This window comes from Scatophagus argus, chromosome 15 (assembly GCF_020382885.2).
Source record: "Scatophagus argus isolate fScaArg1 chromosome 15, fScaArg1.pri, whole genome shotgun sequence".
In the NCBI taxonomy this organism is placed as follows: domain Eukaryota; kingdom Metazoa; phylum Chordata; class Actinopteri; family Scatophagidae; genus Scatophagus; species Scatophagus argus.
Genome location: NC_058507.1, coordinates 21,025,476 through 21,051,000, shown reverse-complemented (window position 1 = coordinate 21,051,000; position 25,525 = coordinate 21,025,476). Strand labels below are relative to the sequence as shown.

Sequence of the window (25,525 nt, the reverse complement as noted above, 5' to 3'; positions counted from 1 at the left end):
TAAACTAAATTATCAGCAAAATGTATTTAATCTATTTTAAAAGTACTACTCAGTGTGCAGCGAAATGTTCCTCGTTTATTTTAACCAGTGTAGGCCTATTTGGATTGGATTACTCAACACATAAAAGAACACTTCATTCATGAATTTATCACAAACATTCAAAAGCAGCACATCTGGACATACATGATTTCCATTAGGCACGAGGGGTATGGAAATTTGGAATCTGAAAAGTAACTAAGGCTGTATATCTCTCTCTAAGACATAGTGCAGTAGAAGTACAAAGCTACATACAACAGATCTTCTCAAGGAAATGCAAATATTTTGGGGGACTTGAAACAACGAGGGTCTGGTACATTTTGTGCAAAATTTCAAGAGAATGAAGCCAGCTCTATATGGATTATACACAACATGACGAATTGACTAATGATCACTTATCAATCCAATGTTTACTCTCTCTCTCTCTCTCTCTGTTCCTTTTGTGTGTGTATGTATGTTAACTATATTGTGTGGAAGTGTGACAGAACACAAACATTATCTACAATATAACAGTTTGACAGAATTACTTCATTACAACTTCACTTCAACCCCTTCAAGTCCTCTTCTTCAATTTAAAAAAAAAAAAAAATCAAAACACAAAGAAACAATAAATCAGTTAATGTACTTTGCAATGCAATTTGAACAGACGGAAGTGTCGTTCAATGAGTCCAGATGTCCCATGCAGCTGAGAAACTGTTTCACGCTATAAAACGTAAAGGTGTGGACACGTTTGTGCTTATTTGGGGATGTTCTCAAATCATAAAAATGGCAATATTATGTAAATGGTTCCAGATCATGAAACATGTGAATTATCTATTTCAATCAAAGAAGACGCAGACATTGAGTGAACACACTCATTCCTCTGATTTTTCACCAAAAGCGATCAAAACCATCAGTGGAGACGTGGACAAGCTACAGCAGGTGATAAAGGCAGGAGAGGCTGATTAACAAGCATTAGAAATAATACACCATGATTTCATCATTTCACCCACATTACACTTGACTACAGTACACAGTCTATACCCGTATCAACTGGTAATACTGATTTTTGGTCAGAGAAGTACAATTATACTAATCTACTGACTGGGGATGCAATCTACCCCAAAAACAAAACGTGTTTTGATCACTTTAAGAGTTGAAAATGAAAATTAATACATCAACTTTACAAATGCAAATGTGGTATAAATGTTGACAGTCGCTATAATTGAAACTTGGAATAAATTTTACTTGGATCAGTGAATGTTTTAGGGATTTTTTTCCTTTCAGAACTGTGCAGTTCTAATGCAACTGATCAAATCAAAGGTGTGCAAACTTACAAATTTAAGAGGGATATTATAACTCTATAATTTGACATATTCTCTCTGAAAGCTTACTTTTCTCTTTCCCGCTCTCTTTAACAAGAACATCCCATTAATAGAACATAAAAACACTGAAAATCTGTCAAGCAGAGTGGACTTTTGGGAAATTCTTCCTCACTTACTGTAAATGCACAAAGAGGAACAGTATTCTGCCTCAGCTCTCTACATTTATATACATTAAGTTTCAAAAATTACATTGTGAGAGAACGTATTTGTAGTTTTAGACAGCCCCGGTGTCTGCTGTTGTCGCTACCATTGACACAACACATTAGGTTGAACTGTCTGAAAAACTTCAAGACAATCTAAACATACTGCAAACAATCAACAACAACAACACTCCATCCACGGCAAACCTATCCCACGTTAGCAATCACTACCACTCATAGTCTGTTATATATTATGTTATATTGTGCAAAAGTACAAGCAAATTTAAATTAGACAGGGTGTCATGTAGACCCACCCCTGGTTACACACACACACACACACACACACACACACACACACACGTAGAGCAATTTAACAGTGTGCAGTGCAAGTGCAAGTTGAATTTATATCCTGCAGAAGAACGTTGTGGTCTCTTTGCCTTGTCAGTTGCATTTTTTTCCCTCAAATACACTCATTGACTTTATGTCAGAGAGCGAGATTAGAACATACACAATGCAGAAGATCCTGTTTTCTGTCTCTCTCTCGCTCTCTCTCTTTCTGCTCCCTTGTATTACTCCGCTAAACCCCTCCAGCCAAAAATGTACGCACGATTAATTAATTTGTGCTGAAACTTTTCCTTGTCAGTCTCAAAGAAATAGCAGAGGACTGTAACTGTTTGCAGCTTCCTGGAGTCTTGTCATCATAGACACAGTCGTCACGGACCCTGAATGTCCTTTATCTGTAATGAGGTGGGAGTAGAGTGAAACACGGATTGAGGGGGTTCCCAGGTTCATGTGCTTGCTGGGAAATGGAAGACTAATGATTTTGGAAGTAGTCTGTGTAATAGGGAAATCCGGTTCTTGCTGGAGAATGTCCATCCATTCGTTTCACAGAGTGAGTTTCAGTGGACAGAGGCAGGCTAGCTGCTTCCTCCTTCTTCCAGTTTTCACACCAAGCTATTGTTGACTTCCAAAAATGGTGAACTGTTCCTTTGAGTCCTTACAGTATGAAAGCAGTTTTTATTTTCTCCAGATAGCAAGACAGTAGTGATCTCATGACAAATGCCTTGAAAAATTATTAGCGAGCAATAGTCTTCTCAGCAGAGGCCTCCGATAGTGCGTGGTAACGCAATAAAGGGCTAACATACAGAAATAGTTGCCCTGTTTCTATATACTGTACAAGTACATACTGTATGTATCTAGATGTACTCTATACAACCATTAGAAAGTGGTTTGTGGTGAAAATGACTGCGCCGACCACAGTGCTCCTGAGATATTCATGTGTTGCAGCAGGGCTTTAACAATCAGTCCACGAGGAATCCTCTTACTGGTTTAGCTTTGTCACTGGTCTCTCCCGGCTGCTGTCAAAGTCGTGTCTCCGCTGTTTTCTGCGGTTCATTTTAGACATGTCCTTATCAAACACCTCTCCAGAGCGCAGAGCAGACACCAAGTCGTCAAATTCACCGCCCTCCTCTTCTCCGTTTGCTTTCCTTTCCTTAGCCTTCTGCTCCCTCTCTCTCTTCAGCTGCAGAAGGAGAGAGAAACATCATGACAGGAGAATAATATCTTTACTGCACTTTCATGATGATGATGATCTGATGTGTTCAAACCTGTGCCTCTATGAGTGCCCGTTTCTCCTCTTCCTCCTTGCGTCTGGCCATGTTCTCGTTGTCCTGCTTGGCCTCAGAAAAAGCAGTGAGGAAAGTGTCGAAGATCCCAAAGAAGACATCCGGTTGCAGTTTAGACATGTCTTCCCCAAAGTGTTTCAGTGCCTTTGCAAACTTCATCAAGAGACATAATAAGGTGAAGTTGGTCGTTTGATTCACTCTTGGTTAGACTACAAATTACCTTCATGTACTATTTTGAACCTTGCATAAAAAATGGCACAGTTAAATTACAGTATTTGTTATACATAAGGTTAAACAACAGTACCCTCATAATAGACAGGAGGGAAATTGACACTGTAATATAATGTGAGGGCAACTGTTAAGGCAACCCAGTGGCACACCTTAACATCAACAATTTTATAAATACCATCATTTTCTATTTATTTAAAGTGAGATGCAAGCTAGATATAAACCTCATGTCTGTGTGTTAAGTACAAGACATGGTTAGCCTAGCTTAGCATAAAGATTAGAAGCAGTGGGAGACTGCTAGCCAAGCCATTGAAGGCGTAAGCTGAAAATGGGACAAAGTCTTTCGCCCACTCACCACTTCTTTGGCCTCAGTGAGTGACTCCTCTACATCAGAGAAGGTGAAGGAGGCCACAGTGATGAACTGACTGACCACAGAGACAAACTTATCTTTAGCACCCTGAGAGGACTGAGTCTGCTGGTACTGCAGCTCCTGGAGGCAGAGACAGAGACAGAGACAGACATATCGATTTCAAAGATGTGACACTTCTCCAGACATGTATTTTTTACTTTTCTTTACAATAGCTTTTACAGGTTGTTGGGTGCCATACAGATTTCCGAGCACTTTACTGAGTTCACTCACCGCATCAACACTCTTTAGGCCAGATCTCAGATTGCCTATGTCCTTCTCCAACTCCATCATACTAGAGAGGGAGTGAAAGAGAGACATAAGACATCCCGTCATTACCATCTGCATTAAACATGATTATTATTATTTATGTTATTTTTTTTTAAGATAGTCTAAACGGGAACAGTTTCTTGGTGAAGAGTCTGTACAGTGATTGTGCACAGATTCTTCAACTGTTGTTGCCAGTGAGGTTGCCAGGTTTGATTAACATCCCACGCTGGCTGTACAACGGTGCAATGAAATGAAAACCTGCTGTCAATTTCATAAAAAGAGTAAACCATGTGATTTCATCAGACATCATTCTGCATGTGTTACGTCAGCTGTTGCTGCCACAAAGAGTGTGTGTCTGTTCATCCTTACTTGACTTTAGCAGCTTCTGGAACATTTTGCAACTCTTCACTGAAGGTCACCAACTTGGGGAACTTCTTTTCCAGTACAGTGATTATGTAGTGGAGCAGAGTGACGTTTCTACAAACACACACCACATGCATCAGTTCTCTGTGCTGTTTAGAAGAAATAGCTGAACTAAGTAATTGGGCTTTTCCCACATCAGGCATTCTGACTGTCATAGTAGGAAAAGCATGGGTGCTACTTATAACTGGGTTGTAAGAAAATATTGATAACCTATCAACATATATATTCAAAAACATTCGACAGTCAATTTTTAATTTATAGTTTACATGCAAAAAAAGTTTCGTTTTGCGTTTAAGCTAGATAGCAATAAAATATGCTAAGCCATTTGAGTGTGTCCACCACAACACAAAGAACACCAGCCCATGAAAAAGATATGTCCCCTTGCTTACAGTAACACACTAAAGTGAATCATAACTCATGTATGGTGATTCTTGCCGTCATACAGTCCTACTAACATGATGTAATATGTATGATGTAATAACATGATAACAGTCAGTAAGCCATGGCGGCGTGACAGTGAGACAGCATGCATAATACCAGGACCGTATTCTTTACGTCTGTGCTATACATACTGTCACTGTCAAAATGTCTTCTGTCTAAAAGACCAGGTAGGAAGCCTTGTTATGAACCATACTTGTCGATGCTTGACTTGGTGTCTGCTATCTTGTTGAGGCTGGACACTTTAAAGCCATAGGCATTTCCTCGTTGTCCTTTGTTCATGTAGTTCCCAAAGGCCAGAACCACTTCCAGGAGCTGACGCAGTGCCCCGCTCTTTATCACCTCCCTGGATGCAAGACTCAGTGCTGAAACCACACATACAATACATTCACTCAAATCAGTACTATAATATCCGATATCCTATAATGTATTCATACAAAACAGAACTTTACGAGAGAAATGCATTCATCCTTATTGGCGGCATGTGCCTTTGCTTCAGATGTAGCCTTCCTCAACCATTTCAATGTGAACTAATGACCTTTTGGGATAGAAAAGAGTACCTTTGATTTTAGGTTTGACATCAGCCACTCTTTCGGCAAACTTCTTCTTGAAGTAGAGAGACTGGAGTCTCTGTTGATAGTGGTTGATGCTGGGTGACAACAGAAAAAAGACAACATAATTGAGGAAGTCCTCTTTTGATAAACTAACAAAAATCAACAGGGATCAAACATGTACCTTTTGTTTCAGCAACATTTTTAGGGACATGACACCCTGTCTGATTCATTCATTTGGTGCCATTATGCATACAACTCCTCTATTCCACAAACTATTTGCTTTAATCAATGTTTTGATGTAAAAAGTATGACGATGTCATTTTCTTCTATTTATGCCTACTGATCTATCTTTTGCCTCTTGATGGCGCTGTTGTCACTCTTTATGAACAGACATATAGACTACAGAATACAGACACAATGGTGAAAAAAGATGATGATGCAGCAACTGAGTGTCAGGTATATTGCAGAGCAGCACTTTCTTCGATGCTGAAGGGCTTTGACGACAGCAGCGCTGGAAATGAAGACGTACCTGAGACTGCTACTCTCAAGGAATTTGTTTTTGTGCCAATATCGATCATTCAAAAGTAGAAGTGAGGCTTGAATGGAAAATGATAGCTCTTAGATCTCTGAATGGAATGAAGGCCAAGATACTGTCCAAGTGCAGTGCTCCCAGGAGGAGTTAGGACTGATCAGGGAACCTCATACACCGTATGATACACTGCCATGTTGAATGATATAGTCAGGCTGTGTGTTCAGCGCTGTTTGTTTTTAATTTGTTTTACCTGCTCATATCATACAGGAAACGATCTGCTCTGGCCATACGATCCAGCTCATGCTTGTGTTCTTCTAGCAGCTCGATGTCACTCTTCTCAGGAACAAACTTCAGAAGCTTCACACATGGACACATACACATAAACCATGAAAAGTGTGTCCGATTTAAAAGGCCTAAAAGTGATTAAGAAATCCTGGTGCCCTCATTGTTATGGTGACGTTATTAATATAGAATCACCACATTAGTATGAAAGCTGTATGTCTATGACTTGGCACCTGTTCCAGCATGTCTTTAGGTAAGTCCTCCTGTTCATCCATGGTCAGAACGGCATGGCAGATCTCCTCATTGCTCATCTTCAATCTGTAACACAGAGATTTGGATTACATATTTCCATATCACACAGTGAGTTTTTGAATTAAAACAGCATTCCTAATGCAATGCAGTACACAATCAGTTTTCTTTTGGTGATGTTAATAATTTGTTAGGATGGCTGCGTTGGTGTGTCAGCTCATTGTTTGCACTGTTAATTGTGCCCGTGTGGATTGAGTTCTTACTCTAGCAGATGCAGGTGAAAATTCTTAGAAATCTGTGATTTTTATCACAAATATTGTACTTTGCTACATTTCAAGTCACATCCATTAGTACAGCCAAAAGTTACACCAAACAGTTTGATCAACTGTATGAAAATCGAATAAAAAAAATATGATAAATCAGCAGAAAAAAAGCCACAGGTGTGTCTGCAGCTGCAGGGGAGCAGAGCTCCAGAGTGGACGTCCACCTATAGTAGATTACAGTGGGACAGAAAGTGAGTGGACTGGTTCCAGAGGAACAGAGAGGATGAGTGGACTGGTTACAGTGGGACAGAAAGTGAGTGGACTGGTTACAGTGGGACAGAGAGGGTCAGTGGGCTGGTTACAGTGGGACAGAGGCTGAGTGGGCTGGTTACAGTGGGACAGAGGCTGAGTGGGCTGGTTACAGTGGGTCAGAGGCTGAGTGGACTGGTTACAGTGGGTCAGAGAGGGTCGGTTGACTGGTTACAGTGGGACAGAAAGTGAGTGGACTGGTTACAGTGGGACAGAGGCTGAGTGGGCTGGTTACAGTGGGACAGAGGCTAAGTGGGCGGGTTACAGTGGGACAGAGGCTGAGTGGGCTGGTTACAGTGGGACAGAGGCTGAGTGGACTGATTACAGTGGGACAGAGAGGCTAAGTGGGCGGGTTACAGTGGGACAGAGAGGATGAGTTGCAGTGAGGCTGCAGTTGTATATTTAGTATTCGTGATACATGATTTGATTTGATATCAAACTGATATGATAATGATGCTCAGTATGATAATGATGCCCAGTTTCCCCCAGGGATCAATAAAGTCATAAGTAATAATCACATGTAATAAAGACATAATTGTCATTGTGATTATTTTGTTGCACTCACTGACCGTGAGAGCAGGATGTTACAGTTCTGTGCTCGGCGACCATCGATTACTGACAGCTCCTTGACTTTCTTGCCAAAGGTATGATCATCCTCAGCATTCTTCTGTTAATACCAAAAACAACACACATTAACTGATAACTACATTTACACCATATGTGCAAAAGTGTTAGAATTCCACAAAATACTGCACAATATAACAAAGTGTAATGCTAACAATGGGAATGACCATATCATTATCTCAAGGTGACTGCTCCAGCACAACAACCTCATGAAAAATAAGGTATTTTATTAATGAAATAAGGTTTTGTCGTTAATATGTTTACTCTCCTCTCGTGTCATACAGTTCATACATCTCTTGGACGTCTCTGACAGCTTCATTCGTCCATTTGACTGATCACTGTCAGCGTCAATAATATGTGACACAATGAAACAAATCTACAAATGGATGGACTGATATATTAAAGACACAAACAATAAACAATCGTGAAGTAAAAGGCAAAATAGAGACTTTAGAGTGTCGCTGAAGGTGTGACAGGAATGTGTCTCAGTGCGTAATATGTTACTTGTGGCTTCTGGTAAGCTGAGAAGGTCTTCTGGAATTCTTCTAAATCCAGAATTTTAAACACCTTGAGATCATCAATCTCTCCCCATATGGTTCCTTCTATCTTGTTCTGAAACAAACAATAATGCAGTTCGTCAACAATTTCTTATTTCAAGATCCAAGTGATATTTTTTTTTTTTTCACTGTTTATGCCAGAAGATGACATGTGAGGATCAGATTTTATTTGGAGGATGCATTCATTTAGTCAGCACATGGGATTTGTTCATAAGAAGGAACATATACACCTGACTTATTCTTTATGGTAGTCTACAGCAGTGCCTCAAAATGTTTGTCATGGTTTTGGGTTTAGTTTGGTTTATTATTTTAGCTTATTTGCTTACCTGTTTCTGTTTACCTGTTTCTTTTTAGCTTTCCCTCCCCAGTCTATTTTGTCTGTATGTGCTCGCCTCATTCTTTTCCAATTTGTCTCAGTACTTTGTGTGTCTAACATTCCAGACTTGTTCCATATGTGTTTTGGAATCTCTGTTTTGTGGACCTTGTCTTTTTTGGACTGTCCCTTGCCTGTCTCTACCAATCACTGAACTTTATAAGCTCTGCCGTCACGGTCTGCATCTGGGTCCTCCGCTTTTGTGTGTTTTTGCTGTGATGCCTTTCAGTATTTACTTACTGTGATTCTGTAAGTATGACTAAACATGTCTTGTATACCTAGTCATTATAAATATTTGATTCTCAGGAAAATCTTGAAGGTGACTTATAATTAACAATAATAACTAATAACTTTCAGGCAGGTTGGTCAGACAAGGTTCTCAGTTGGATTGCTTTAAAACACGATAAAAGAACTTTATAGGTGACCATTTACACTGAGCTAATGTATTAGAATTTGAAGGAAAGTTTAAAAGTGAAGATATAATTTTACCTTGAAGTTTTTGAATAAGGGTTAACGATGCAGGAACTTCAACACTTAACATCAAACTTAAAACTGAAACTTAAAGTATTGACCTGCTAAAGAACAACTGCCATTTGGGAGGAGTTTGTCATTTATATCATAAGGATTATTAGGAAGAATAACAATCTGAACAGCAGCCTTTTTGATCACTTTACAGTACACAGTGAGTAGCACACATCTACCACATCTACAAAAACAAAATAAAACTTTAAATTGAACTTGCATTACAAATCCAGTCAGGACTTTCTAGGCCAAACCGATCTTTTCTTCAGCGCTCATTTCAGTTTGCCATTTGCTCAGTGACAGTATGTTCTTCCCTCAACACATTTTCTGTAACCTGGTTGGCTAAGAATTCTGTTGTGAACGACAGGATTGAAATACTGCAGAAGTGACAACTATAATAGTAGTAGCAGCGCTGCAGTAGTAAATGTATATATAGTAGCATAATTAGAGCAGCACTGACAGTAGCAGTAACATTAGTCCAAATGCATCTAGCAGTAGTAAGTGTACCTCAGGAAGTTTGCTCCAGTTGAATGACTTCAGTGGGTTAGATGGCCGAGGAATATTCTTCTTCTGGGCAGCTCCTAGTGGAGCTCCTGGAGGAGGGGGAGGTGGAGCAAATGGAGCCATACCAAAAGCTGGTGGGCCTCCTGGAGGAGGAGGTGGTGGTGGAGGGATGGATGGGACAGGAACCGAAGGAACTAAAGCAGCAGGCATCACAGGAGGTCCTCCTGGAACACTGGAATTCTAGTGAGAGAACAGAGTCAACCAAAGCTGGATTCCTCCAAAACAGACTGATGAGGCTGACATCTTGTTACTCTGAGAAACTCCAGTTTGTAGATTGTACATTTTATCTCAAAAGTCAATGACATTTGTATATCACAGATTCATGGATGCTGCGTCGGTAAACATACAGTGCTGAGCTGCTGCAGCCGAGCAGACAGTTCTGCCACTTGCAGTTTGGCTTGCTTGTGTTCGTTACATTCCCGTTCCAGTTTGTCTTTCATCTTGTTCAACATGGCCATCATGTCTTCTTTCTCCTTGTTCTTGACCTCGCACTCCCTCTCTTTCTTTTCAAGACGCTGCTGTAAGTTCTGATGTTCTGGAGAGAAGAGAAGGTGAGAAAGCTAGAATGACTTACAGGAGGGTGTTTATCTGAGAGTGGAGTTGGTCAGATTGTGGTTGTTGATGGAAAAGCTGTTAGGGTGGATGATGACTGAAGGAGCAAAGATAACAAAAAAAACTTATTACGTGATTTGAGTTGTTTAATATACTTTATCTAGACCCTGATATACCTACTTACTGATCTAATTTGTTTTGTTAAATACATTATGAAAACATTTATTCCCAGATGATGAAGTCAGCAAAAGAAATGTTTTGTATTATTCCTCTGCACATCTGCAGTGATTATGGGATCATAACATCCAGTCAAGTTCTCCATTTTTTCCCCTTTAATAAAACTGCATGTAAAGTTCACATCCCCTCTGCATGCATATACATGCATGCATATGTGTGTTGTGTGTTTACCCTTTCTCATTTTATCAGCTTGTTCTTTCCATTGTTTGACCTCATCTTCCTTGATTAGCCTGTAGAAACGCACACACAGACACACACATACACATACACACACACACACACACACACCATAATGTTGTTTTAGCAGCTAGGGTTTCCAATCTCCTCTTACTTCCCCTTTGCAAAAAAGCGCAATGAAGTGCAAACGTTGAGTACAATAACACATGCAAAAAACAAATGACAAAATTACAAATCAAAGATTGTTTGTTTCTAAAAATTTTACTCTATGTAATTTATTTGACTTTACTATATCAACCTCCAAAGGTATTATTATTACTCGGTTCTATAAGAGGTTTTACAAGGTACTATTTGTACTACTAGTATTAGCATTAGTATTACTATAAAGATTGCCATTCATACTCTGGAGAACCTTGAAAAGTCTTGGCTGAATGTGAAACATAACCATCAGCTTCATCTGACAGCACACTATTCCATGGGTTCTGTTTGAATCTCATCTCTTGCCATTATTAAAAAACTGTAGAAAATCAGGCAGTAATGCTCATGCCCCAAAGTTAGGAACCCTGCAAAACTTACATCCGGACAATATTTTTAACATTGAAGTCCTCCAGTGGTGCAACATCAGGGTTTTCACCTTTGTCTGTCTGCAGAACCAGCTGCTGAATGGTCCGGTCCAACAACACCCAGTACTGAAGCCTGGCACTGTTCTGCTTATCTACAGACACACAGAGAAGAGTCAGCAGAAGGAAAAGCTGCTACCGCCGTGGATCTTTTTATGGCAATTTAAAAAAACGTCACAGTCAACAAGCACACAGAGAGACAGTCAGTCCTACATGGCATCATGAGACAGTGCTGCAGCGCAGACAGGAAGTGAGGGTAAGCTTCGGTGTGGCTCAGTTTCTTCTTGATCAGCTCAAACATCTGGTTGGCACTTTTAGTTTCTATATGGACCTGAAGCAATGCATCACAAAACATTTATCTTCAGGTTTATGATGCATTACATATCTGAGTGTCATTTTGATACTTCAGTTGACATAAAAAAAGAAATTCAATGCTAATGACGCACTGGTACAAGTGCGTTTTATGACTTACAGCATCAAAGCGTTTGGACATCAGAAGCTCGTCTTCGTTCCTTAACATCTCAAAGAAGTCCAGATGTCTGGAAACAACAACACATGTTCCAGCTGTACTCAGAAAGCGAATTAAAACAAAGCGTGTCAAACTACAAATATTTTCCCATGACCTGTTGATTATTTGTCGGTTCCATGACACATGATTGATATCACGAAATGCTAGGACCCTTTGGTGCACCATTTACCTGTCCAGGGTGGCATTGTCATGTGAGTGTAGTTTGTCGATGACTGGCTGAATGCCCAGCATAAGAAACTCATAGCGCAAATGGATGCGGAACTCCAGACTGGTCTGCAAACACACAATCAAAACACAACGCAATTAATAAAATCATCATATTCATCTTTTAATACAAATAAATACAAAATATAAATACAAAGAGCAAGTGTATCCACCTCCCCTGCTCCCTTGCTGAGCACAGCATTGATGAAGGACATAATGGCAGTTTTCAGATTGACTTCATCTCTGTAGCGACCTGTGGATCTATCCAAGTCCGTCAGCAGGGTCTGGACACACAATACAAAGAATACAAGTTATAGCATTATAAAATAGATCTTCTTCAGGTTCAGCTTGACCTCAAAATTGCTGAAATCTTTGTGCAAATTGAATACACATTTGCTACGTCAGTTCATACATGAGTCATCTCAACAGAGAAAGTAGGTGGTCAGCTAGTTTGTCATGCAGCTGATTGCGGACACACTTTCTGTCACAATCTGATCGAAATATTAATGCCCCCTTGAGGATGGCTCCTAATGATTCTGATGACACACTGAGTCTCCAAAAGACTAACAGGGCCTGCATGTTTAGTTCCACTGAGGCTTCCAGGATTTCAGTATGTTATTCAATCTGTCCAACACATTCGTTATGTCTGCGAAAGAGACCATGTTTTCACCCATTTTGTTGTTTTTGGTCTGTTTTGTTGGCCACATTTCATGAAACTTGGTGGAAAGTTTTAGCAAGCTGGAAGGTTAATGAAGAGAGGGAACAACGTGAACGACAACAATCAGAGAAATAAAAGATATTTTCTGCTTATTTATTTAGAGCTGTTATGTTCGAATAAATATCAGACCAAGCACAAGTTTCAGAAACACACACACACACACACACACAGACCTGCAGCTTTTCATACAGCCATGACACTGTGACAAAGTGACAAAGACACCAATGTAACTTGGTCATGATGTTTTTAGCCTGTAGTCCATCCTGACACCCTGAACATTATTATTGGTTGGGATCTACAAGCCCACTACCCAAAAGCTGATACATAGAAATTAGAAGAAGAAGAAGAAGCCACATCTGGGGTCTCTGCAGAAATAGTCACATTAATCTAGTGGCTCAAAAATGATTATTTAATACTTTTGGAAATATATGCACACTAAAGTCAGATCAGAGTTATATCCACAAGCAGTGCCAATAATTCATGGCTCAGGTGGGCCAGGTTATAAAACATTAGCATTGTGATTAAACAGGTTGCAGATGGAAGGCAATGCAGAGATCTGTGATCTGGAAGTGAACAATGTCCTGGCATCTCTTATTGTAAATAACTGTAAATTGCAGTAATTATTTTTTTTTACAGCTGAGCTCCAATCAGTTGCAGGTCCTGCAACAACCTATATTAGCACTTGTATTATGTGTTCTGTCCGTACACACTTGCATTGTCATTTGCAGAAAATGAAATGACGCACACACAAACGGACAAATCAAAGGCAGACCTGGAAGCGTGTTCTCTCCGAAGCAAATTTCTGGTAGTGCAGCATGGCTTCCAGTACTTTCTTATGGCCCCCTGGCACCAAACATACTGCACCAAGGATCTCTAACACGGCAATCTAAAGGAAGAACAAACACGGGTCCATTAAAAATGAGAAGGAGAATGGATTTCATGATTATTTACTGGGATGTGGTTCAAAAACTACCCTAAAGTTGAACCTTTTTTAAAAACCTGACCAGAAACAAAATCATGAAAACTGAACATTTAAGCAATGGTTTGAGCTGACACTTGAGTATAACATCCTCATCACCATCAGTTTTCTCTCTCTACTTTAGTCTTACATTATAAGATCTTATATTATAAGATTATATCTCATATAATTCTCAAATGGTGGCAACAATTTGTTTACCAAACTCATCCAATGTCTTTATGGAGCTTTGCTTTGTGCATTGGGACTCAGTCATGCTGGAATAGAAAAGAGCCTTCCCCAAAGTGTTGCCACAAAGTTGGAAGCATAGCATTGTGCAAAATGTCTTGGTATGCTGAAGCATTAAAATCCCCTTCATTGGAAGTAAAGTAACCAGCACAACCTCTGAAACACACCTGAATTCAATAAGAAAGAGATATGCCCCAGTACTTCTGTCCATATAGTGTAGTTTCATAGATCCCAACACAAACTAGAGTCAAGCTATGTGTGAAGCTTTGTTTCAACCCTTATGGTCTACATTCAGCAAACATTCATGTGAGGGAAAGGCGATTTAGTTTTGTTTTCACTCATTTCTTACGCATAATCACAACTTTGTACATATTTGTAAAAATGTGCATTATATAGTACATTTTAGAATATAATTGTGAAGCTTTCTTCTCAAGTTCCATCTTTTTTTATTTTGGATATACACAGTCTGAAACCTGTATTTCCTTCACATAGACTTTTTGCTTGATGGACACATTATGGGTCCTCTGTAGAGTCCTTGATCACCAGTATCACTATCGACTCATGTTTTTCCGATGGGTTTCAGTTTTGTTTGAACCATGCGTGATGCATACATGAAATGTGGGCTCCACACTGGAGCCGTGCAATCTCTTTGTAGTTATTTTGTGTCTCTTGATGGTTGTTTTTTTGTTTTGTACTTGTTTTGCATCTCTCTGTGCTCTTTTTTTGGCTCTCTGGGGTAGGTTTTCACCTATTTCTGGCACTTTTTCTTCTTTTTGTGGTTGTTTATTTCTCTTTGTGGCCTTTAGGCATCTTTTTTGTGGACTTGCTAAGTCTCTATGTAGTTATTTTGCCTCTTTTTGTAGTCATTTTGCTTTCTAGTGGGAAATGTTAACAGAACATGACAAAGTATGCTATGTGCCATTTGTGATGCACCTGCTTACCTTGGTTTTGATGTTTTCAGTGACAAGACTTTCTGCGATGATGTTAATACTCTCACAGTGACCAAGGACATGAGCTCTGCCTTGAGAGTTGTTCATCAGAGCTTTGATGCAGCCAATCAGTGAGGTGTGGACCTGAGACTCCGTGGTCTCGTAGTCCATTGACTTGAGGAAATTCAGAATGCAAGACAGGCCGTCTAACTCAATGAATCGTGTCACAAACCTGGAGGAGATGAGTCAGAAATGCAAGCTGGGGTTAATTTTTAGGTCACCCACCTTTGAGAAACCGTTACATTTACAGACTAACACGTGCATTGTACCTCATTGGCTGTGTCCTCAGTGCTGTCTTTAGACTGTCGATGATCTTAAATCTTTCCTGCTCTTCCTCACCCTCCAGTGCCAGCAGAGTCTTTCTCTGGAAAAAAAGGATGTTAAACAAAACTGGACCTCAAAACTTTTCACAGTTCCTTGGCACAGTCAGTAATATCAGCAGACACTAAGTCACACAAGAAAACTACATCAGTATGTCAGTATATGCATGACAATATCTGTCATGGAAACACAATCAAACATGAAATTATTCTGATGAAATTAGCTTGGTTGGCAATCATTTGCACTGTACTGTCCTTCTCGATATTACTCCAAGACAAAATAAAAAAAACCCCATTGACTTAAAGAGGCTTTAAAAATCATTAAAATTATTTTTACAAGGGAAATTGGTGAAATTGGCCTGCGACTGTAAATCAACCAGAAACAGCGGGATGACAAAAGACTCACAGCAGCCATGGACCTGATCTGGTCAATATAATACTCTGGCCAGCTGGTTGCTCCTTTATTCTCTTCTGCCTCCTGAAATACACACACACATACAGACAGGCAGGTCAGGCTCAAACTTATACTTACTTGACAGCAAACATCTCTGTGTCTTAAGTAAGACACACACACACAATTGAAAATCTGAGAACCTGTAGCTTCTCCAAGAAATTAATGTATTATGATTTATATGTTGTTAAGTATGAAATTCAATTCAGTTTATTTATATAGCACCAATTCACAACAAAAGTTATCTCATGACACTTTCCAATTAGAGCAGGTCTAGACCAAACTCTTTAATTAAATTGTAATACAGAGAGCCCAACATTCCCCCTTGAGCAAGCACTTGGCGACAGTGGCGAGGAAAAACTGCCTTTTAGAAGGCAGAAACCTCGGAGCGGACCCCGGCTCAAGATGGGCGGCCATCTGCCTTGACCGGTTGGGTTGAGAGAGAGAGAGAGAGAGAGAGAGAGAGAGAGAGAGAGAGAGGGAGGAGAGAGAGAGGGGAGAGAAATTTATGTAGAACTTATGTAGATATAACCATGCATTGTAATCATACACTAAAAATCATAGACTGAAAATGAACGGCAGGGGGAATTGTGACATCAGCTATAGGTTTCTGAAGGGATAATTTTAATGTTTAGAATGAAGTTTTCTGATTGTTGTCAATCAGTCGTTCTGAAGTTACTAAAGCTGGGAGGTAGAAGGCCTTGTTGGAGCTGAGGAAAAACCAGTAAACAGTAAACAGTAAACACAGGCAATACTAGCCGAGACAGCTGTCAATAATGCAAAATGTTTCAGCACCTTAATATTTGATTAACTGTTCAAAAATCTTGAAACTTGGCTTCACCATTCAACCATGATGGTTTCTTTTCACAATTCCGAGGCACACAGAGAGTCAGATCTCCACAGAGTGGCGTCAGTGCTACAGAAAGGTCCGACTACGCCCATTATCAGTTGCTAGCTCTGAGGTTGTAGCTGTTTCCTGTAGCGACAGGGATTTTGAAAATGGTAACATGCAGATAGAGGAAGGGAGGAGATGCCTCCTGAAATAAGCAGCCAATGACAGGCTTGTAACAGCAGTCTAAGCGTCCAGCTGGAGGAGATGAAAGACTTGAGGGTGAAAGAATGTGTTGGATGGTTTGATTATTTACAACTAAACCTAAAGCAGCCTTATGTACTAGCCAGGACACTCTCTTTTGGCTATTCAGAACATCCTCAGTATGCTTCAAACAGAATACATGTTGGATCTGCGGTGTCAGTTTCTTTCTAATTACTGGTGGAATTAAAAAAGAAAGCAAAGTCTCAACTATCAACCTCTCTTTTGCATTTTTTAAACTAACTATCTCTGCCACTTTTCATGTGAAAGTGTCTATCATTACCCCTCCTCTCACCTCTGTCAGAGATCAGGCTTCTCAGTGCGGCCATTTAGGACAGGTAACACTTAAGCTGTATTTTGACAACACTTTGTATGATGTGTTTTGTTTGATCAAAACACATACACTGCCATTAGATGAAATTATATATATATATATAAATATGTATGTATATTTACCATTTTCTTACTACAGTAGATCTGCCATTTTTTCTCTGCTGACAAAGCAAACATGGCGGCTCTGTGCTCCTCCGTAAGGTCCAATTCATCCTGGGACAGAAGAAAGAAAGGAAGAAAGAAGAATGAGGAAGATGAAGAAAGCTTTTGAATGATTATGCAGTGTTCAAATGGCAGGTCTTGTACTCACCACCAACTCAGTGAACATAGAGTCCAGCTCTTGACTGGGGGGCATGGGCAGGGTGGGCTCCATCGCAGCTACAGTGCTATTGTTGTCAGGGCAGTAGGTGATCTCTGGTTGGTCACTTTCTTTGAAGCAACAGGAAAACAGAGTGGACAGGCCACGGCCCTGGGGCTCCTTCATCCGGGAAGCCATAGTTACAGCAGGGACCTCACCAGAAGTGTTCACTAAGCAGGAAAAGGAAAAGCAGAAGTTAAATGTGTGGTCATGTACTCCCTGGGTCCGATCTTGATGCATTTTGCAGCAATTCCTATTGTCAGAGATCTGACAAACTGACATCTAAACTCGCATAGTTTTTGAATGAAGTGTTGATAACCTGATAAAAAAAATGTAAAACATTAATTTGAGGACAATGGTGAAACAGCTACAGAGACATCCGGATACAATCGATAATAATAATAATAATAATGATAACAAGAACAATAAGAATGAATACTTATTTGTTTCCAAAAAGGCATTTTTTGACAGATATAGATATATAACTTATAAACTGATGATGAAGATAATATACTTAAACAGTTGGTCAACGAAGACTCTGAATTAAATTTAAGTCAGTACCACCAAATCACAACAAAAGTTGTCTCATGATGCTTTCCAACCACAGCAGGTCTGGACCAAACTCTTTATTTTACAATGGAGTTTGTACAGTATACAGTTCATGTAAATATGAGTACTTAAATTGATTACGTAATTTACATTTAATCTACATTTTGCCGATAATCTTAATCAAAGTTCAGATTTTTAGTTGACATGTTATAATAGTGTTATTATTATATATATTAACATCACAGCATCATCACGTACGTGCATACAGGCACACACACACACACACACACACAAACACATACACACCTGTTAAATACTTATCACTCGCTCTTAAATATCAACACATAAAATCAACACAAATATGTATTGGCTTGCACACAAACATGTCTCTGACAAACAGTCTCATATCCATCGACAGCAACACAACTAAACACAGGCACAAAACGACACAAGCAGACACACACTCTCACACATTGATTTGGGTGTGATTAACTAACCACAGCTGCACACAGCTGTTGTCGTTCACCCAGTTCACGAGGTGTGGCTCAGTACACTTCCATCACAGTCCTGTGTTTGATCATTTCTCTAAGGATTTGATTTATGACCTAAACACTTTGCTATGTCGCACCACAGGACCAGTTTCAGTGTAGCAGTGAATAGCAGGTGCACACTCATGTCCTCCAACACGAGAGCTGCAACAAATCCCTTTTCTATACAGCTTTTCTCGGCAGGAAAGGAGAGGGGATACACATTTCAGAGCTTCATGATATGTTCTGTAGTATGTTATGAATACATTTTTGTAGCACTCAGACTGTTATGATTATAAGCCAATATATATAAAATATCTCTCATGCATCTGTTAAACTGCGACTAGAAACAGCTTACTAAAACATTTGCTTTCACAGTCACGATTGTCACAATTTCTCTCTTCTTATTTAACTTTTCGATTAACTGGATGATTAGCTTCTACTTTTTTCTGATGCATGATACTCAGCATAGGACTGACTGTGACTCAGGAAGTAGAGCGAGCAAGATATTGAACCCATATTCCTCCCATTAGCTGTTGAGTGAGGCAATAAAAAAACAATAAAGGGGTGTGATTGCATGGAATGCCACATGTCTCAAGACCAAAAGTCATTTATTTTGTTATGATGAGAAAATGAGCTTTGCTATCAGAAGGTAATGAGATAATGGACCTGTTATCATGAGGTTTCTACTTTTGACCCTGATGTCAGTCTGGTTTATAGAGAAAATGCTGATTAATAATCAGCTCCCCTGTCAGTAAGTAAAAGTTGTTAGCAGTATCGAACCAACAATGCTAGCAGTCGCGAACAGGTTGGCTTTAACTGGGCCGACAGGAGGTTCAGGAGCAACAGGAAGGTTTTGTAAAGCGCACCGACTTGACAGGTAGGCAGAGACACACCCACAGCAGGAAGGGAGTACTGATTTATCCCAGTGATAAGTGATGCCTCACCAGGTTCAGCTCGCAGATTTTTAATGCAAATGCAGCATGAGTCAAGTAAAACTTTCCAAGAACAAAGTTTTTATTGTTTATTTGAGTGAAAACGTTGCTTAAGAGCCATTCTCAGGATAAATGTTGGCACTTTGTGTTTTAGCAAAGCAGGCATTATTTAAAATATCAAACTGTACGTCTGACATTTCTTTACTTTTCAGTTTTAAGTTGAGCAACCACACTATGCTTAAGGCCTGGATAGGTTTAGGCCGTTAAGGTTAGGAAAAGTTTCCGTTTTGTCTTAAAGGACGTGGTTTTGTCGACCCAAACATGACCGGAAACTTTCCTGACGTATCTACTTAGTCGCCAAAAGCTCAGACAAAATGCCCCGACCCTTCCATCTCCAGATGAGAACGTCAGCACATATAGATGTAATCTAAATATGATAAGTATTGCAGAAATGTATAACAAATGTACAAAAGTACTTTGCAGAAATACACAGTGCTAAAATTTTACCGTGGCAACCGGCCTGTTGCTAGCAAATCTAGCCAATTAAGCCGACAACCTTACGCATGTTAACAAATCAGCACATGCAGATGAATACTCAGCTACAACTACTTTGGTTAGCTGGCAGCTTGCCTCAGAAATATAGATATAAATATTAGATATAAATGCTAATAAAGTGGGGTAATTTATGTGTTTTCTTTCTGTTAAACTCAGAGATGCGTTTTTGAAAAGAACGAGTGTCTTTTTGCTTTTTTTTTTTTTTTTTCATTTTGCTTTTAACTGAACCTTCTGAGGCAGTGCCAGATGTCACCACAAAGTGCTGGTTTTAAATAACAAACGTTACCTAGAGGTTTTGGTGTAGGGTTCCACATAGCGCTAAAAAATGTCATCCAGTTTTATATGTAAAACAACTTTATTAGATGACTAAAATGACAATATTTTCTCTGAAATTAATTGAACAGGAAGTAGAAAAACCCCGGTTCAGGGCATTAAAATTACACTGAACTTTAGTACATGAGTGAATGTACTTGGTCAAATTCAAAAATTCAGTAGAGAAAAGGTTAGGAGTCCCCACAGTCAGTAAGGTTGATCCCCAATGGACCATAACATCATAATAATAATGTATGCATGTCAAGGGTTGCTGCAGGACTCTAATAATGATCAGCACTGTGGGTGTGTTTGTTCATGTTGTGTATAGATTGATGGCAGGGTTATACTTCGTCCTGATGCTCAGATGAACCATGGTCAGCTCAGAGTTTGCAGGGTTTAATCAATACTTTATTGATCCCTGCAGAGAAAGTGTGTTTCCCCTCCCCTCCTCTGTGTAGAAGTCAAAGGTCAGTGTCAGCAGCAAAACAACACTGCCTCATTCAAGGACAATTCAGTCAGTAAATGTTTGCTAGAGGTTGTTTTTTTTTTTTTTTCCCAACATGAATGTGTGTTGTTCATGAGACTGATATCCACATGTCCTCATCAGGCAGAAAAACAGAAGTGGGTGTGGGTGTATCCTGGCTCCTGCTGAACCATTTTTAAATGGTTTCACAGAATGTAATCACAATGAAGAACTCAACAGTCTGACTGACTGAAGTGTTTGCTTCGTCTTTGCACATTAGACACCATGACGGAAGACCTCAACCCACTAAAAAATGTGAGGAGCAACCCATATCAGATCTGTGGACTTTTGTCAGTGTTAACTAGTCCAAAGAAAAAAATGTGCTGGACCTCCCGACCCTGTTTGTGGCTCTCAGCTTCAAGCCTGTTGCTCCCTACTTTGAAACTCATAGATCTATTTTCATCTTTCTAAAATGGCTGGACACAGCAGTTTTTTTTTTTCAGTTTTACTAAAACGATATATTTGTTGTAAATGGATTAATTTATACACCACTTAAGTTAAAACAAATTTTAAAGGGTTGTGTTTTCAGTTTTCTCAACACATTCCCATTTAAAGGACCTTATGTAAATTTTTAAAAATTTGAAGGGCGGTGACTGGATGTTTCTTGGTGAAATACATCTTGGAAGCTGCAGTTAATTTCAAGTTGTTAACTTCAAATGTTATTATTATTATTATTATTATTGTATAGTTGACATGTTATCACAGAACCAGAAGAACAACTGTTGTTGAACAGATGATTTACCTGGAATATTTTCGAGTTCCGAGCCATAAAATTGTCTAACATTCTTAATGGAGAACATGAATGGAGACTTCTACTTCCAGAGCAAGTGGTGCTAAAAATAGCTCCACCCAACTCCATGAAACAACTGCACCACACTCATTTCAATCTGTAATTATTATTTAACAGGTGGTACTGTCATAGGACACTGTAGTGAGAGATTTTCTTCTTCTGCACAAGAAAAATCAACATCTGATCAGAAGGTTTCTATTAAGGCACCTGATCGCATTTCTTTCCACTCCCTGCGTTGCCATCCGCTCTGGTAATTCTTACCTAAGACTGCAAGATATCTTAAGAAACTCTTAAGCCTTTAGTAAGTCTGCTTCTGAAACTGTTGCTAAATAGATAGATAGATAGATAGATAGATAGATAGATAGATAGATAGATAGATAGATAGATACTTTATTGATCCCGAGGGAAATTCAAGACAAGCTACAGGCCTGGTAAAGCCTGAAATAAAGTGCTGCTTTGTCATAGGTTTCTTACCGTTGTGATCCACCTGTATGTGATGCAATGGGTTGCCATGTCCAGCTCCAGCAGTCAGGTGTCAGGTAAACATCGCTCACTCTGCTGTCAGCATAGCACAGACTCCAGTGTTCAACATTATAACAGCTGGTTATAACTGCAGACTTCTCTGAATTTGAAATGTGATGTAATCCAAAGAAAAAGACAGAAAAAGTGACGCTGAAATGAAGCTTCAGCTCCAAAGACACAGATTTAACTGCCTAAGCTAAAAAAAAAAAACGTATTAACGTAGTATTGCAATAAAAATAGAGATAAAACTCAGACACCTATATCAGTCTAGAAACTGAAATGGAATTCAAAATGTTCAGACTGAGTCTGCAGTCATAATCCACAAGAGGTTTGCTCGCCTCGAAACTGGAGAAATACAAAATCCACAAGAGAAGTCACTAAGAGATGGTTACAAAACGGATTGCCTTAAAGTTTGTCAGAAGCTTGCAGGTGTTCCAGAAAATCAAAATTCTCTTCCATTTGCTTCTATCCACACCTGACTGCTTCTTGTCACTCTGCCTCTGTCTTCTTCTTCTTCTTCTTCCTGCTACTCATGAGTCAGTTCTAGGCAGAACGCACAGAGAAACAGATCAGTCTGAGTGAGAGTGTACAGTATGCAGACTTCAAAACACACACTACTGCATTCCTGGTGGAGACAGTCATGCCCAGACCTCACCCACTGCTGTGTGTGTGGGTGTGTGAGTGTGTGTGTGTGCTGAGAGTGAGAGAGAGAGGGAGGGATGTGACAGAAATATCTGTGCAGCATCTCATCATGTCTGATTAGGAGTTTTTTTTTTAAGATTTGGAACAGCAGATTATAAAGTATGTCACGTTTACATTGTACAGCCCTTCACAACCGGTTTTACTCACTTTTACTGCCTTCATTGTTACTTAGGCAGCCCACTGTCACATGACCATGCTGTGAGAGACTGAACTTACACTGGAACAAAATGCAAGACTCTGACAGATTGCAACAAATTAATTGAAGATTTACACCTCCAGGTGCAGGAAAAGGGCCTCCTGCATCATGAAGGACCCCACCCACCCCTCACACAAACTGTTTGCCCCTCTCCCCTCAGGCAGGAGGCTGCGGAGCATCAAGAGCAGGACCACCAGACTGAGGAACAGCTTCTTCCCAGAAGCTGTGAGACTGCTGGACTCTGGAGGTCCTCTGTAGCCCCTGCTGCTACCCCATACCTTACACCCCACCCACCCACCCACACACACACACACACACACACACACACCCCTTTCCCGACAACCACCCATGGAACATTGCACAATGCAGCCATTTGCACAGAACTCTGCACTACTCATCTCATTTGCACTACTGTCATTGCACTACTCCGCCATTTGCACAATATCGCAGTACTTCTGTAAATATTGTTGCTCCCTGTTCACTGTTTATATATCTTTTCTTCTGATTGGTTTTTTTATATTTATATAGTGTTGTTTTATATTTATAGCATATATATACCATATATTTAGGTATTTTGTTAGGTTTTTGGGCTTATACCAGGACCGGGGAAACTAATTTCGTTCCACCTCATGTTTCTACATGTGTGAAATGACAATAAAATTCCTTGAATCCTTGAATCCTTGAATAGAGCGTTAGAGCCGATGGGGGACAACACTGGAACCAGATTGGACCGAGTCGTGGAAGGGAAGGCAGACTGACAAACGCCGGGCGATAGAGCTCACAGAGGGAGGATGAACCTGAGGCACAGGTAGAATTAACAATCTAGTAAAAGCTGGAGTGAAGAGCAGAGGTACACGCTGCTGGAGTTTGATTAGTGGATGTGATGCAGGTGCGCAGGTTATTGGCAGCAGGAGACGAAACACCATGCAACCAGACAGACAACACAAGAGAGACAGACAAGACACAGCGGGGAGGGGCAGACAGCAGAGAAACACTGGGACACAGTGAGAGGAAGGTGAAGCTGAACCGCTGAAGTGTCCAAATGTCCAAATCCAAATGTTGCTGTTGCTTTGCTCTACTCATTCTTTCTTTACTCTGCTTCTCACATCTCTCACCATCCTGATTCCAAATCCTGGTTTTCCTGAGAAATGAGGTCTGTTGGAAGACCTCTCTCTGAAGCTTATTGTATTAACATGAAAATAATATTGAAAAAAACAAACAAAAAAACAAAACACACACACTACAGCACTCACACAAACAAATACACATGTTGCAGAGTATGTATGTCCAAGCACAACATAGAAATGGACAGCCACACCATAAAGACAAAAGTATTGGGCCATCCTCGCATTACACCAACGGGGACTTTAATGACATCACATTCTAAATACATAAACAGACAAGATTCTGGAGTGTTTCTGTGGGAATTTCAGGTCAGGCACTGATGTTGGACCAAAAGGCCTGGCTCACAATCTCTGTTCAAGTTAATCCCAAAGGTGTTGGATGGGGTTGAGGTTGAGAGTTGAGAGTTGGAGGGGGCCAGTCAAGTTCTTCCACACCAAACTCATCCAATCATGTCTTTATGGACCTTTGCTTTGTGCACTGGGGCACAGTCATGCTGGAATAGAAAAAATCCTTCCCCAAACTGTTGCCACAAAGTTGGAAGCACAGCATTGTCCAAAATGTCTTGGTAGCATTAAGATTTCCCAAGCCCAATCCCTGAAAACCAGCCCCATCCCAATACTTTTGTCCTTATAGTGTATGTATAATGAAGGCAGAGGTAGCAGCAGAGGATGGCACAGTGTGGGTGCAGAGTAAATACCCTAAGATGTAAATCCCCCATGCCAAAATGTTTTGCTGCTGTGTAAAACATAAAGAATAAACACATGATTGTCTACAGGATATCCCTGCACCTGCTGGGAACACTTCAAATAAAAAACTGTAAACACAGTTCATTTTTCATTTACATTTTACACAGTTTCCCAACTCTATAAGAATCGGGGTTATATAACTGGTTACATATGCATGTGTCTTACTGCTTCATCATCATCAAACATCGTCAACACGGTATGAATATCCCGAGGATTCATTCCCACTCCCTTTCTGTGTGTGTGTGTGTGTGTGTGTATCTGTCTGTGTGTGCGCGTTATGAAGCCAGGTAACATTCCAGCCGACATTATACTGCTGTAGTGCAGTGAAGGGTGTTGTTCTTTGGTCTCCATCACTAAACAACAGACTGATGGGTGATGTCAGCTTAGCTAGAATAAACCCTTTATCTCTGCACCTGTCACATCAACAGTTTCTTTCAAACCATGCACACCCATGCAGACACCATACTGTCCAGGGCTAGTGAGCTGGAACACAATTATAAGA

The 25,525-nt window shown here is 40.0% G+C and overlaps 1 protein-coding gene across 1 annotated transcript; it reads right to left on the bottom strand.

The window, feature by feature from the left end:
- Positions 1-55: 55 nt before the first annotated feature.
- daam1a (dishevelled associated activator of morphogenesis 1a) lies at positions 56-22,797 on the bottom strand. Its single transcript, XM_046412428.1, has 26 exons — positions 22,207-22,797; positions 17,494-17,711; positions 17,307-17,396; positions 15,716-15,787; positions 15,259-15,353; positions 14,942-15,161; positions 13,569-13,682; positions 12,252-12,362; positions 12,044-12,147; positions 11,818-11,884; positions 11,559-11,676; positions 11,302-11,440; positions 10,720-10,778; positions 10,107-10,294; positions 9,703-9,939; positions 8,248-8,355; positions 7,689-7,786; positions 6,532-6,616; positions 6,267-6,373; positions 5,491-5,579; positions 5,127-5,295; positions 4,439-4,546; positions 4,034-4,094; positions 3,749-3,883; positions 3,148-3,318; positions 56-3,062 (listed from the first exon to the last, which is right to left on the bottom strand). Exons 2-26 carry the CDS (start codon positions 17,677-17,679, stop codon positions 2,862-2,864), a joined length of 3,132 nt encoding a protein of 1,043 aa, XP_046268384.1. The 5' UTR covers positions 17,680-17,711; positions 22,207-22,797; the 3' UTR covers positions 56-2,861.
- Between the last annotated feature and the right edge of the window lie 2,728 nt (positions 22,798-25,525).

Excerpts from the sequence above, each read along its gene's own strand:
- daam1a (XM_046412428.1), bottom strand. The coding sequence starts at position 17,679 with ATGGCTTCCCGGATGAAGGAGCCCCAGGGCCGTGGCCTGTCCACTCTG. Across the intron at positions 12,148-12,251 it reads TCAGCAAGGGAGCAGGGGAG|ACCAGTCTGGAGTTCCGCAT; the intron begins GTGGATACACTT and ends GTGTGTTTGCAG. Across the intron at positions 9,940-10,106 it reads GGCTGCAGCAGCTCAGCACT|AATTCCAGTGTTCCAGGAGG; the intron begins GTATGTTTACCG and ends TTCTCTCACTAG.